The 15,463-nt window shown below is 38.3% G+C and overlaps 1 protein-coding gene across 3 annotated transcripts in view; it reads left to right on the top strand.

Moving 5' to 3' along the window:
* The window catches only part of NALCN (sodium leak channel, non-selective), a 243,044-nt gene that overhangs the window by 201,375 nt on the left and 26,206 nt on the right, over positions 1–15,463 (top strand). For 2 of the 3 annotated variants that reach the window (XM_026859811.1, XM_026859819.1), the window contains exons 19-27: positions 6,660–6,761; positions 7,197–7,266; positions 8,534–8,625; positions 8,788–8,910; positions 11,294–11,350; positions 11,727–11,847; positions 11,949–12,080; positions 13,844–14,011; positions 15,138–15,242. In XM_026859811.1, the coding sequence (XP_026715612.1) occupies positions 6,660–6,761; positions 7,197–7,266; positions 8,534–8,625; positions 8,788–8,910; positions 11,294–11,350; positions 11,727–11,847; positions 11,949–12,080; positions 13,844–14,011; positions 15,138–15,242 (970 nt within the window). The remainder of the gene's footprint in view (positions 1–6,659; positions 6,762–7,196; positions 7,267–8,533; positions 8,626–8,787; positions 8,911–11,293; positions 11,351–11,726; positions 11,848–11,948; positions 12,081–13,843; positions 14,012–15,137; positions 15,243–15,463) is intronic. The other variant, XM_026859826.1, reaches the window with a different exon arrangement.

The following is a 15,463-nucleotide window of genomic DNA, read 5'->3' as shown; positions in this document are numbered from 1 at the left end:
TAGTGACAAAGGATGAGGAAAAGGTTGAGGTACTTAATGCCTTCTTTGCCTCAGTCTTTAATAATAACACTGGTTGTTCTCTGGGTACCCAGTCCCTTGAGCTGGAAGACAGCGATGGGGACCAGAACTAAGCCCCCCATAACCCAAGGGGAAATGGTTAGCGACCTGCTACACCACTTAGACACACACAAGTCTTTGGGGCCAAATGAGTTCCTGCCAAGGGTACTGAAGGAACTGGCAGAAGTGTTCACCAAGTCACTTGCCATTATTTATCAGCAGTGCTGGCTAACTGGGGAGGTTCCAGCTGGCTGGAGGTTAAAAAATGTGACGCCCATTTACCAGAAGGGCCAGAAGAAGGATCTGGGGAACTACACGACTGTCAGTCTGAGCTTGGTGCCAGAGAAGGTTATAAAGCAGATCATATTGAGTGCCATCACACAGCACGTACAGGACAACTAGGTGATCAGGGACAGTCAGCATAAGTTTATGAAAAGCAGGTCCTGCTTGACAAACCTGATCTCCTTCTATGACAAGGTGACCCTCTTAGTAGATGAGGAAAGGCTGTGAATGTTGTCTATCTAAACTTTAGTAAAGCCTTTGACACCATTTACCACAGTGTTCTCCTGGAGAAACTGGCTGCTCCTGGCTTGGACAGGTGTACTTTTCACTGGGTTAAAAACTGGCTGGATGGCCAGGCACAAAGAGTTGTGGTGAATGGAGTTAAATCCACTTGGTGGCCGGTCACAACTGGTGTTCCCCAGGGCTCAGTACTGGGGCCAGTTCTGTGTAATATCTTTATCAGTGATCTGGATGAGGGAATCAAGTGTACCTTCAGTAAGTTTGCAGATGACACCAAGTTAGGCAGGGGTATTGATCTGCTTGAGGGTAGGGAGGCTGTACAGAGGGATCTGGACATGCTGGATTGATGGGCTGAGGCCAAATTGTATGAGGTTCAACAAGGCTCAGTGCCAGGTCCTGCGCTTCAGTTACACAACCCTGTACAATGTTACAGGCTTGGAGAAGAGTGGCTGGAAAGCTGCCCAGAGGAAAAGGATCTGGGGTTGTTAGTCAACAGCTGACTGAATAAGAGTCAGCAGTGTGCCCAGATGGCCAAGAAGGCCAATGGCATCCTGGCTTCTATCAGAAATAGCGTGGCCAGCAGGACTAAGGAAGTGATTGTCCCCCTGTACTCAGCACTGGTGAGGCTGCACCTCAAATACTGTGTTCAGTTTTGGGCCCCTCACTATGGAAAAGACACTGAGGTGCTGGAGCATGTCCAAAGAAGGGCAGCAAAGCTGGTGAAGGGTCTGTAGAACAAGTCTTACGAGGAATGGCTGAGGGAACTGGGGGTGTTTAGTCTGGAGAAGAGGAGGCTGAGGGGAGACCTTATTGCTCTCTACAACTATCTGAAAGGAGGTTGCAGCAAGGTTGGTATCAGTCTCTTCTCCAAGTAACAAGTGATAGGACAAGAGGAAACAGCCTCAAGTTATGCCAGGGGAGGTTTAGATTGGATATTAAGAAAAGTTTCTTGACTGAAAAGGTTGTCAAGCATTGGAACAGGCTACCCAGGGAAGTGGTTGAGTCACCATCCCTGGAGGGATTTAAAAGACATATAGAAATGGCACTTAGGGACATGGTTTAGTGTTAGGTTTATGGTTTGCCTTGATGATCTTAAGGGTCTTTTCCAACTTAAGTGAGTCTATGATTCTGTGATCATAGAAGGCACACCTTTGGTATCCTTTATTAGAAATTTGCCTGCATTAAATAACTGACTTGTATTAGTCAGTTCTAAATCACTTATAAGTTTATCTGTATATATTTTAAGTTTTCTCTCTTAAAGAGTATGACTTCTTTCTTCATAACTGTGAGGCTTTGATGCCAGGCATTTCTCAGAAGAAATATAGTCAAACTCAGTTGATGATTGTTGTCATCAGGAGCAAAATCCAGACTTAGTCACCACCTTCTTAAATCTCCACAAGTGTATGACATCGTTGGATATCACCTGCCTTCTGCAAAGACAAACAGAAATAAATACTGGAATGCACATAACCCTTGGTAAGAAGTTACTCTATTTTATGGGTTTTGTGCCAAGTGACCACTGTGTTATGGATTGCTGTAAAGCATTGTTGTGAAGGAGAGTTAGTGGTCTGTGGAGTCTCCGACACTGCAGATATGGAAAAGGAAGTTAACCAAACATCAGCCCAGAATAGTGTAGATATCACTGATCCTGCTTTGAGAGAGATGATAGACTATATGGACTCTTAAGGTTCCTTCTTCTCCATTGTTCCTATTAATTCTTCTGTAATTCAAGGAAAATAATTATTGTATGAACATCTGGTAGACAAAAAACAAACAGGAAAGCCCGAATGACAATGAGTATATTAAATGGCTAAAGGAAAGAAACTATGCTACCACAGTTCAACAGACTGAGCAGAAAATAAGGAAAATAAGTGACTCACTCTGTTTTTTCCTTTAGAGACATATGGAAGGGAACAAGAAAAAACATGGAAAAGGAAAACCATGAATTGTCTAAGTTGCATTAATAATTAATTTTATTTCACCAGCCAAATTCAGATTTCTTTTTAAAATAGTGTATTTTTCCCAAAGAACAGTAGTGTAGCTGTGTTGAAAATGTGCATTTTGCTCTCTATTCAAACAGTGCCTTATTTAATTAAACTTTATAAAATGAAAGAGAAAAACACTAGAACATCTATCAGGTGGATTCACCATGAATCTTAGGTTGTCACATTTAACAATATATTCCAAGTTAGATGGAAGTGTAATGAGAGCATAGAAAGATTTAGTAAAGATGGAAAGTCACAGTGCTGAATGAGACTGATAATTGAGTGTTTTACTGAAGTGTACCACACTGCTAAGACTTCAGTGTGAGCACGTTTTCAGGGAGGACAAGATCAAAAGTACACAGTAATACATGCAGTTGCTGCTGTTACTACATAAGTATTCACTCATTAAAATAATACAGAAAAGCAACAATTGGTGCAATACTGGAATGCAAGAAGATGAGTAAACACTTGTTGTGGAAAGGATGCCAGTCCGAGTGTGAGCCATGTGCATACCCTCTGCAAGACACCTTGGAATATTCATTGAAGGTATAGTATTTTGAAGTATTGATCAAAGCATTTAGCATTTTACATTAGCTACAAGAATGTTACTTGGACGCTCTGTTCATTACTTACTATATTTTTCAGGGGTTCCAAAGCATGAAATAGTTTGAAGGACTTCAGAAGTTTGGACCTCATAATTGTTCACAGGTAATGCAAACTATGTAGTATCCCAGTATTGTGTTGTTCTATGTGGTCTTCACCTGTAGCCTGGCTTTCTGATAACCTACCACATCGCATTTTTTTTTTCAGGTTTTTTTTTTCCATTTGTACTTTTCAAGGCAAATTTGGAGCATGTAGTTTGCAGCTGTTGGACTCTGTTCAGAGTCCTGCAAGGTGAGTACAAAATCCAGAAGCTTGACATATTTCTTGTCTCTTCTCCTTTGTTTCATAACTTTCTCATTCCTCCACAAGTGAACACGAACCTCTCTAATATTTCACAGAGGTGGCATAGGAAGATGGAAAGGACAATTTTATCTAAAAAAGGTAATTTTGCCTGCGTTGTTTGAAGAAAGGTCAAAAGATTCTGACCAGCTGCAATTACATGAAGATGTATCAAGTCAAAAGAACTTCATTTTTTATCTCCAGTTTTCAAACCACATAGGAATGAATTTTTAATACTGTGGCACAGTGATTGTCCCAGGTGTGGGATTCACCTCCAGATTACCGAATCTTCCTGTGAGCTAAGTGATGACCTCTGTAATCCACTTGACAAACGTCTAGTCAATACCGGCAGTGTAGCCCAGTGAGATCTGCAGCTGACTGCTTTTTCTTTAGATGGCCACTTTATGATTACTTGAATAGCTTCCAAACACCATTAATGAAATTAATTGACCAAGTGTTCAATGAAGTTGTCCATATATGGACATCTAGTAACGTATGAGATGCCACAGGATGTCCAAAACATCCTCTTGAGGATGGCAGGAAACAGAGAAATTTGTAGGGGATGCACAGGGGACCTGGAGCAGCACCTGGAAGCAAGGCAAAATGTTCCCAAGGCATGGCAGGTGGCACTGGCCACCTCTGTACAACAATTTAATTGAGTCCTACATCTCCACTGATTATGAGGCTCACATCTAGGCACTGAGAGTAAGCACATACGTGTAAGCATCTATAATGAGAAAACAGACCCTATTGTAGACTTTGAAATTGACAACTATTCAGTTCTGAAAACTTCATGGTGCTTGCCTGCTTTTTCAGAAGTCCCCAAAGATCTGCAACTCTAGGTGTCTAAGCAGCTGAAAAATATACAGATCCCGAGTCAAAAGGGTAACAAAGCATACCCTTTACTAAGAGTTAATTAATACAAGGAAGGTTAAGGCACTAAGTCCCATCAAGTGGAGAATGCCAGGAGGGAGGCTGTCAAAATTAGCTACAGCCTTTTCAGCACAGCATTTTTTCACTGAAAATACAAGTTTCTTTGCAGTTACTTGATAAAAATTTCTGATCTCTGTGTTATACAACTGGCATGTCATTATTTCTCCATTGACTTCAATAGGAGCTGCAGGGCTTCCGGAGTTATTGAAAATGAGGCAATGGATACAAATTCTAAATATGGATTTAGGGAACCTAACTTAGGCAGAGATCATAGACAATCCTAACGGTCTTTCTACAGGTGTTACCCTCTATGCATATCCATTCTTTATAATGTATGGCTAAATGTATTTTGTTATACCATTAATAATCAAATAAGCCATCTTGTTCATTAATCAGGTAAAGAATGTACTGTTTAAGCATTTAATGTTCTCTTTTATTATGGGCACTAAAAGTTTATGTAACTTGGTATTCAAGTAATGTGTGTACAAGAACATGAAAAGTTTATGTGCAAATCACTTTTTGATGTCAAGAAAATAGTTTTTGGCTGTTAAAAGCAAAGCACAATAATTTATATTTACAGGAAGAAAAGATAAGTTACCTGCTTTGTCACAGCAAGAAGCCTCTATACAGAAGTCAGACTCCACAACTTTCCATTGTCTCTGCTGGGAAAAAAACTGATTGTCATTTTAATTGAGTTAGGTATTTTTAGGCAATAATTTTTATCTAGGTTTGGGGGTTTTTTTTACAAGAAAATTGAAGAGGTATTCAAATGGTATCTCTGTTGTCTTCTGACAGTATTCTGTAGTGTCATCATAATATAATGCTTAAAATCCATTGGTATTAAAATATTAATGACTTGGCTAAGATGAGCTGTGTTTTATAAGACATACAGTAATTTTCTTAGATGGCTTGATGCTTCAGTTCAGTGTAGTGTAACCTAATGCCTTTTATAACAAGTATAGCACATTTACAATCATATGATTGTTAGCGATGACACTGACAGGCATTTTAAACTTTTCGGTTTTGTTCCAGATCTCACTTTGGATCCGTACTCATATCATTTATGTGTTTAAATCCAAAAGAAGAAGAAATAGTGAAGAGTGAAAAATAAAGTTGCAGTCAGGAAAGAACATGCCTGGGACACATTTTGCCATCAAGCATGATCATCCCATGCTGTCAAGGACAACCTTTATCTAATCCTTACAGTAGACTGGTGAATAGAGTGGTTACTCCGGTAGCATGTATTTTTTTTCATGTTTTAAAAAAAAAATGGAGATTCAGTTCATTAAAAAGATAAAATATTACCAGCTGGTTCTTGTGTTTCTCTGAATGATTGTGTAACACAAAAAGAGCAATAAGGCATGAACTGTATAAATTTAAAATTGCAGCATTCATGGAAAGTTAAAATATTTTTCCAATGTTGAAATTCCATTTCTCAGCCATTGGAAGATTTGTGTGAGTTCTTTTAGTGGAAAACTCTCTTTTTCTTAAGCAAATCCACTTCATTGTACCCATCAAAATAAAGACATGCATGCTCTGTTTAGTTGTATCACACTTACTAACCAACAAATACTCATTTCTGCTAAAATGTGTAAAACGTAAGAGGTGTTTACCAAAATTTAGCAAAAGCAAAATGAAACAAATAAGCAAGCAAGTGAAAAAATCCACAGAGCAAAATTCTGCAACTTCAGTGCATTCCCAGAGAGCAGACATTGCACATGACAGGATATCAACAATGTGAAGCTTTTAATTTCAAACTATATATGTTTCCAGTTATGTAGAAAAACACTCAAAGATATGCTTTGTCTTGAGTGTGTACATAAATATTTTGCCATGTACAGCCCTTAAAGGGAGCTGCCCTAAAATGACAGTTGTACTTGTACTGTTCCTTCGTTATTGCTGAGAAGTTGGTTTTACTGATTAGTGCATTGCTTAACCATTTTCACACCTAGTGAAGTCTGGAGGGACCATAAATTTTACAGCAAACTGAAAAAAAAAATCAAAGATGGCCCTTGCTAAGGCATGGAGAAGGTTCATCAGATGACCAGTTACGTTGCAGAGTAGGGACCATTACCTTGGAAATACGTTTTAATTTGTTACTGTCTGTTAAGCTGTGCACGTGCTTCCCAGAAGGCCAAGCTGACTTGTCTAAACATGCTGCCTCCGACATTATAATTTATACTGAAAACTCTGTGTCATCACGATTATATTTCTTCATAGGGCCTGCACTAGACAACGAATGCTGAGCGGATCCTTTGAGGGGCAGCCTGCAAAGGAAAGGTCAATACTTAGTGTCCAGCATCATATACGACAGGAACGCAGGTAAACGTGGACAGAAAGGATGGTTTAAAAATATTCTTAAAATAAAGGTGATGATAAGAATTACATTTGACCAATACGTAATGTGTGAAAAACTTAAATTACTTGTACAAAGAACTGAATTCTACATTCTTCACTGTAACCATAATGAAATTTATTGTACTGCGTAAATGGAAAAAAATGCCTTTTTATTTCAAATGTCATTTCCTTTGCCGACTACAAAGCTATCAGTTTAAAGATCAGAAGGAAAGAAAATGGCTTATGTTATACCAGATTGAAAACAATTGAAGAACATACAAGCTTCTGATGTTAGTGAGAGAAAAATGATAAGAATTTGAAATACTGGGTGGCTGGAGAGCAGTGCTTTATAATGGCCATCCTATAAAGGTCAAAATTTCATCTTGAGATTTATTATTAAATTGATTATGATTGTTTCAGGTCACTGAGACATGGTTCTAACAGCCAGCGAATCAGCAGAGGAAAATCTCTCGAAACGTTGACTCAAGACGTAAGTCCTCATAGAAATGATGGCTTCAATTTGAGAATATAAGGAATATGTGCTATCTAATAAATTATTGTGTAGGACTAATGTATATTTATGATCTTTGTTTACAATTTGTCTTTTGAAATCTTGAAAGGACATCATAAAACAAAAACTGTAACTGCATCAGAATTATCCTCAAAATAATTTACATTGTTATTTCACTGATAGACTTACTTGTTTTCAAACACTTGCTGGGATAGATTCACTGAAGCTGTAGACACTACATTAGGAACACAACAATTGCTACCCAGGACACCTTAAAAAGCCTTACTCTGGAATTACACAAATTACTCAGGCTGGCAAAACAGGACTTCAAAATTTCTGATGGAAGATTAACAGTGTTTTTCAAACACCAGAACCGTCAGACAAAAGGACAAAGACTGAAAGGGAGAATAGTAATCACAGATTTCACTGTGGTATAGTTTGATGCAGTTAAGTGCATTTTCGCTTCTGCAAATTCAATAATGATATTTTGTGAATATCTATGACTATGAAAATTCAAGGGGCAATGTTAGTCCCTCCATTTCCAAACTCTGTCAGTCATTTTCTAGATGTGCTTCATACTTAAAAACGACTGCATAGGAAGTAGTTAATGAATTATCCTGAATGGTGGTAGAAAGAAACTGAAGGTCTTTAATCTTTTAAAGCAGATGTGGCTTTGCTTGTATCCAGTAGTAAGGGTAATATGCAGCATTACCCCTCCAGGGGTGCTCCAAAGACTTACTTAACTCTGAATAGTAATGCTGATTGTACCCTCCACTGGACGAGTTCAGACAACATCCTCCTCTCCCTCACTGCGCTCAGCAGTCACTACCTCTATGTTCTGCACAACTCACTGCCTGGCAGCACATGCAGCAGGCTTGAGAAGTTGAAAGGATGTCTAAAGCCTTTTCTTCCCCAGTCTTTGCGCTTAGTAACTTTGATGGTATTCATTCCAGTTCAGAGAGATTGGCTGAATTTACAGGACCTTTGCTTTTAAAGTTAGAAGTTGCATTGGATGGAACTTCGTGCATTAAACTAAAACTGAAAATAACCTTGATGAAAATCAGCAGCTTTGTGCTGTAGACAGAAAATACAGTAGAATTTGCTTGACTAAGTTGATGTGCAGTGCATTTGGAAATAAAGATTTTTCATTTGAATCTTTACATATAAACTACCGTATGTTGCTTTCATCTGAAATATTAAAAAACAGCCCACAGACCTCATTTAAAAGGAATCATTTTGCTTCTAGCACTCCAACACAGTGAGATACAGAAATGCACAGAGAGAAGACAGTGAGATAAAGATGATCCAAGAAAAAAAAGAACAAGCTGAAATGAAAAGGTATTTAGAAATCAAAAGTCTGAGTGCACATTTTTCTGTACTGAGTATTCTGTGTATAAAGTAAAAAGTATTGAGTCATGATGAAAAAAGAACAAAGTGTAAGGGATATTTTTGCCAGGTATAAACATATTACTTAATAATTTGTGTTCTGTCTTTCAAAAGGAAAGTCCAGGAAGAGGAGCTGCGAGAGAATCATCCCTATTTTGATAAACCACTTTTCATTGTTGGTCGTGAGCACAGATTCAGGAATTTCTGCCGAGTGGTGGTACGAGCTCGCTTTAATGCGTAAGTTTATTCCATATCAACAATTGGCTCAACAGGCATTTACTTTCATATCCTCAGAAGTCTGGGTCTAACTTTTATTTTGAAAGGAAAACTGCATATAATGTGGTCACTACATGAGCTGGCAGTCCGTTGCCTATGGTGTAGTCTTGCTGTTGGAAGAAGAAAGCAATAACGTTCTGTGTAAGGGCAGACATGTATGAGCAGGCTGCGATGACGAGATGGGCCAAGACTGTGGGGAAACTGGAGGTGTGAACTGAGAGGAAAGGGTAATGTTTTTATCCTCCATTTTTCGACCTTGGGGAAACAGCTTCCTATTCCCTTCCAATTCCTCAACATAAGGCAGGAAGTCTTTATACACCAACAGTTACTCAAAAAATAGAAAAGGGTGAAGAGAAGTGAATCCCACCAGTGCTAACCTGAAGACACCTTCACCCATAATTAGAAACCAGAATGGGAAGAGGAGGTGTCCAGATGTGAGAGATAAAAGGAGAAAAGCTGACAGCAGGTGAAAACCAGGAAGACTCAATAACTAAACTATAGGTGTACATGAGTGTGGCAGATAATGTGTACAAGCAGCTTGATATGATCTTACAGCTCTTCTTTTAAACCTCTGTCTGTGTCTGGCACCCTAAATTTTGAGGTTTAATGCTTGTTGCCTTGCCTCATCGCCCTCTACAGCTACCTGAAAGGAGGTTGCAGAGAGCTGAGGATGAGTCTTTTTAACCAAGTAGAAAGCAACAGGACAAGAGGTAATGGCCTCAAGTTGCACCAGGGAAAGTTCAGACTAGATATTAGGAAGTATTTCTTTACAGAAGGGGTTGTGAGGCGTTGGAATGGGCTGCCCAGGGAGGTGGTGGAGTCCCCATCCTGGGGGTGTTCAAGAGTAGGGTCGATTTAGAGCTTAAGGATATGCTGCAGGTGGGAACTGTGCTAGGCAAATGGTTGGACTAGATGATCTCCAGGGTCTTTTCCAACCTAGATGATTCTGTGATTCTATGAATGAGAGGAAGGTTAGATACTCAGTTTTATAATACCCATATTTAAGTTTTCTGCCACCTATATAGAAGCACATCCTTGAGTTAGGTGCCTGCTTTTCTACGCAACTGCTAACCTGATTGCAATTCACTGGTCCATGAAGCAGCTGCAAATTAAAACAGCAAAACAAAACACACAAACATGCATTTCAATCCACTTGTCATGTCAGCACCTCTTAGCATTGTGGAGTGCCTGAGGGTAACAGGATATTTATATTATCAACAGTTTAATTAAAATGTTTTCAATTATAAGAGTAAACTGATTTTGTTAAACAGTCATTTTTTCATATATTTAAATCCTACCTACTTTATTCATTGTCCCACCCTGCTTGCCAAGTAGGATATGCTAGGTATCTTTTTCAAACTGTTAGGTTACATATTTTCTTCTAGTAAAAAAGACTGAGGAATGGCACTATACACAATGTGTGGAAGAAGTATGAGCTTAAGACACAGAAGTCACTAAATTCAGTGGGATGGCACCAAAAGGAGTATATTCTGTATACTGACTGATGTAAGTGGGTGAACCTGGCTTGTGGATAGATGCCTCTTGTTCTTGCCCTCACATGGAATATAGGATACCTCAGTGCAGATCCTGTCATGGCATGGTTTGCCACAAGGATTTGAAAGATAAATAAAAAGTGCCCCTAACCACTGGGGCAGGGGAGGCTTCTTGGATAGGGTTCTTGTATCTTCTCCCGCTGAAGCCATTCTGCTTTGTATAAAAAGGCTAAATAATTGCTGGAGCACGAATTTAACTTGTGTCACCTAGATAGGTGCTTATTACTTACAGAGTGGTTCTCACTCTCTCTGGCTGCCTAATGGGTGTTTGGATGTGGTAGGTGAAGCACAGAAATTTCATAGGAAGATTCAGATACAGGGAATCTAAAAATATTAATCAGAAAAATATTGAGGAAGTAATAAAAAAATTAGGGCTTATGGAAGGATTTTTTGTGTCAACTGAGTATATGGTCTTGAAGCAAAAGGAAGGAACTCCCAAGGAAGCACTTTCAAACATAAAATTTAGTACCAGGTTGTCCCCACCCCATCCCCAAGCAAAATACAAAATTAAGTCCTTGCTTACAAAATCAAGACCCAAAAACCTAGCAGTTTAAAGAATCATTAGAGGAATTAAAGGTAGGCCATGAATTAAAGTGATACTGGCTGTGTTAATAATGTGACTGAAATTGCACCGAATTAAGTGAAACTTTTACAGACATTTTAAAATAATCCAAGATAAAATGTAGCCTTGATTTTGGATATAAATTACTTTGAGGTGATGGATGCATGGTATAATTATAATGCTGACTAAAATAAGATGCAAATGACTGTATCTTTTCTTCTTTTTATAGTTCTAAAACAGATCCTGTTACTGGAGCTGTGAAAAATACCAAATACCATCAGCTTTAGTAAGCACTGTAAAAGTAACTTTGCTTGGTCACATAAGCCTGCAGTATAAGTGTGTGAGCGCACACATGCATGTATGTGATTACGTGTGCATGCACGTTTGTATTTCTTTTTTTTTCCAAAAAAAGGTTTTTCTTTCCATCAAATTGTTTGGGGAGGAGGATGAATAGGAAGAGGATTTTTTTATCAAACTTTTCTTCTTCACTTGCATGTAACTTCTCTAGTTTTACTACGCATTTCTGAAATACTGAAATAGTTGACACTCCTCAGCTTACTTTATTCTTCATGGGAAAGAACTTAACTGTGGTGTAGACACAGTACAAGTGACACAGCACTCTTGGCATTTCTGTAATGGTCATCCTTATGTATTGTTCGCAGTGACTTGCTGGGTTTGGTTACTTACCTGGACTGGGTCATGATCATCGTTACTATATGCTCCTGCATTTCCATGATGTTTGAATCCCCCTTCAGAAGAGTCATGCATGCTCCAACACTCCAGGTACTGTCACTGAATCATTTTACATTTAATGAAGCACATTCACCTTGGTTTTCTCCACTACCTATTCTTAAATTATGACTGTTCTCTGTTTCGATTTTCAGATTGCCGAATATGTTTTTGTAATATTCATGAGCATTGAGCTTAATCTGAAGATTATGGCAGATGGCTTGTTTTTTACACCAACAGCTGTGATTAGGGACTTTGGAGGAGTTATGGACATATTTATATATCTTGTAAGTTTTTATATTTATGGGAGGTTTCTGTAGAGCTCTTATTTTTTATATCTTTGGATATATAAATATTTAGGAATGTTAAAAGTTTGTCTGTGCACCCTGGTGCAAATGCAGTAGTGTAATATGTGTGCAGACACCACTCTTTTCATGTGCAGTCCTTTCAGTTAGGTATACAAATACTTGTTTAGACATCTAAAAATGTACTGACATGTGATAAGCACCAGGCAATTTAGTATAGGGCTGTTGTATGGCCCCTTTTAATTGCTTATTACATGTTTTAAGTATCAGATCTCGTTTCATTCCAAAGTAAGCTTGAGATCTCTGACCTTGCTTGATCATTTTTGTGTAGGAGAATCTTTATTTTCTGTTTCTTAGCCATCCCTTGCTTCCTTCCCTCTTGACAGTTCTCCTGCTTTATAGAGAGTGTTTCAAAAGCCTCTGCCATTTGACAGAAGGGCACATCCTTGTATGTGGTGTTGCTATAGCAGAAAGAGAGCAAAACAGTATCTCTATATTCCATACCTATCAGTAGTGATTCTCAGGAAAAAAATGTTCTACTGTTTTCTTTGTCCCCCAGAAATTTCTTGCATTGCATTTAAATACGAGAGAAGGGTGTCTGTTTACTCTTCACATATGACAACAAACACCACAGAATGTGTCAAAAACAGTGCTCAGTATAATACCGTATGAAATATTTTCTAACTGAAGAAATTACTAAGCAAAATGGCTTTGATGGATTTAGATTAAATCTTTCAGAGATTAGTCCACCAGGCAGATGTGCTGCATAAAATTTGTCACGATCAATTTGTATCAAAGATTCCATTGTTAGCACAAATAAGAATATGCATACTTATACAAAACTCCTACTGTAGTATGCATAATCAGTATGTGCATTAGTTTCTTGAAAATCCTTTGAACCCCTCTGCTTGTCTGAAGGAAAATTTAGATGTTGTGGCTTGAATATTTCAAATGTGCCTGTGGTAGTCTTAAAAAAAATATGAAAGACAGAAGCACTGTCAAATCTTTTTTTTGTTTTAGTGGGGTGGCTGTCTTTTACTACTGTTGCTTTTAACAAATCATACTATGTTGTAAATCATTGATATCAGCTTGATCCTCCATTTTTTGTGCACTTAACACTTAGTAACACTTCACCTCTGTCCCCCTCCAATAACATTGGCTTTATAAATACTTTTTTAAAAAAGAGAAGTTATTAACAGACCTTATAATCAATAATGATCTGTCAGAGATTGTTCAAGCTACAATACACAACTATGTTGTTTGAAAACACTTCAAATGCATAATATTTGTGTGATAAAACTACTTATGCCTGTAACAAAGTGGAAGGAAAAACTGGCAAGGAGACTATTAAAGCACTTTCCAGGTGAGGATAACCCAGTTTCAGGATAGAATCTCTGTTTGAAATGAGAAGGGGGGGAGAGAGATGATGCTGCCTGCTCCAAGAATATAGTCCGTGTCCCTGCTCTGAATCAGCCAATTTGATTTCTTCTTTTGGAACTGTTCCATCTGCTGAAAAGAATAAAATAGATTTTGAGTCAAAGGGGAAGATGATGCCCATTAGTTAGGACAATCAGCCAGGGCACAGGAGATCCAAGTTCTTGTTCTAACTTAAGCTTTTTTTTCCTTAATCTTACCTTTAATTTTAAGGAAGAGAGGTGTTTATTGTTCTTCTGTGCTGTATCTATGTCAAGTATGACATTGTAAGCCTAATCCTTCTTTGCCTTTTCCTGCCCTATCTCCTCAAGGTGAGTTTGATATTCCTGTGCTGGATGCCTCAGAATGTCCCTGCCAAATCCGGAGCTCAGCTCTTAATGGTACTCCGCTGCCTCCGACCTCTTCGAATTTTCAAACTGGTCCCTCAGATGAGGAAAGTGGTGCGAGAGCTGTTTAGTGGCTTCAAGGAAATCTTTTTGGTATGTGCCAGTTATTTTGTTCTTGTTGTTAAAAACATATGGAGGAGTAATAAGATGCCATCTTGCTATAATGTTTATGTTTTCTAATCTTTCCTCCATTGTTGTCTGTTTACTTTTAACTGTAGCTACCACTGCAGATGATCACAGAACCGGTTAAAAATTAGGAACATAAATAACTCATTTACATTTATACTGAATAAAGCTGCTGTAATAATTCTTTTGTAAATTATGTTATTCATTCACCATATACTTGGCCGTAATTACATAGGAGCACTACTGAAACAAAATCTACCCCTTATTCACAGTTCTAGTTGGGGAAGGAAGTTGCGAAGCAGGGTATGGCAGCTCTGCAAGAGCAAAAGTAAACCTGGCTTCCAAGTTGAAGGTCTCTACCTCCAATTCTTTGAGAGGTAACCAGAGACAATACAGTTGTTCATCACAGATCTGGATCTCAGTGTTATGTCATTGTTATTATTATGAGCATGATTATGCACTTATAGTAATAATAACAATAATGGAGTCTGTGATTGCTTGATCAGATCCTAATCTGTTGTTTTGGGACCCTATGTGATATTTGTCAGCCTAAACAACAGTTAAGCTAAAACTATCAAATATTTGCAGACAGTAATAGAGCAAGGACAAAAAGTATAAAGCTAGTTAGCATTTCATAGATACTGGATTCTCTTAAAGATATTTACATCATGATTTGTTCATGCATGTCTTTATTGTAGCTATTCTGGAATTAAATATCTGACAATGACTTATTCAGTTGATTAATTAGTAAGGCCAGATTCAGCAAAACAGAAGCAGCACATACTTAAATACTTGAAGAGTTCTTCTGAAGTGAAGGGCAGTTCTTATGCATACAGAATTCAGCAAGGTGGTACACTGAGTGCAAGAAAGCTTTGATCCTTATCTACAATTCTTAGATGCTACGTTAGTAATAATACCATAATAACACAGCAACTGGTTGCTGGATCAGAACCTGAAGTAACATGTCTGTCACGAAAGCCATATCTCCAGCTTTGTGCAACAAAACGATCCTCCCTGCAGTTCACGGAAGGATCTGACCCCCTTTTTCAAGTCTGCAGAGGAGGGCTTGACGAGTCTAACTTTATCTTTACAGGTTTCTATTCTTTTGCTGACATTAATGCTTGTTTTTGCAAGCTTTGGAGTGCAGCTGTTTGCTGGAAAACTGGCTAAATGCAATGATCCACACATCATCTCTAGGGTAGGAACTGCTTTTCTGCTTCAAAATAATAGTATGCTATGCCATTTCTTCCTGGTGGGGAAAGCAAGTGGGGCAATCAGCGATACCATATGAGAGATGGAGGTCTTGGGCACTTTCCTTGTTCAGAAGCAGGATGATGGAGGGAAGGGTAATAATGGAGTGAGTGAATGAGGGTAAGGCTGGGTTTTCATGTAAAAAAGTTAAGCAGGTCCAAATATTGT

The sequence above is a fragment of the Athene cunicularia genome (assembly GCF_003259725.1).
Source record: "Athene cunicularia isolate RWA chromosome 1 unlocalized genomic scaffold, athCun1 chr1_part1, whole genome shotgun sequence".
NCBI classification, from domain to species: domain Eukaryota; kingdom Metazoa; phylum Chordata; class Aves; order Strigiformes; family Strigidae; genus Athene; species Athene cunicularia.
The sequence above is the reverse complement of the archived record's forward strand: the minus strand, read 5'-3'. Positions and strand labels throughout refer to the sequence as shown.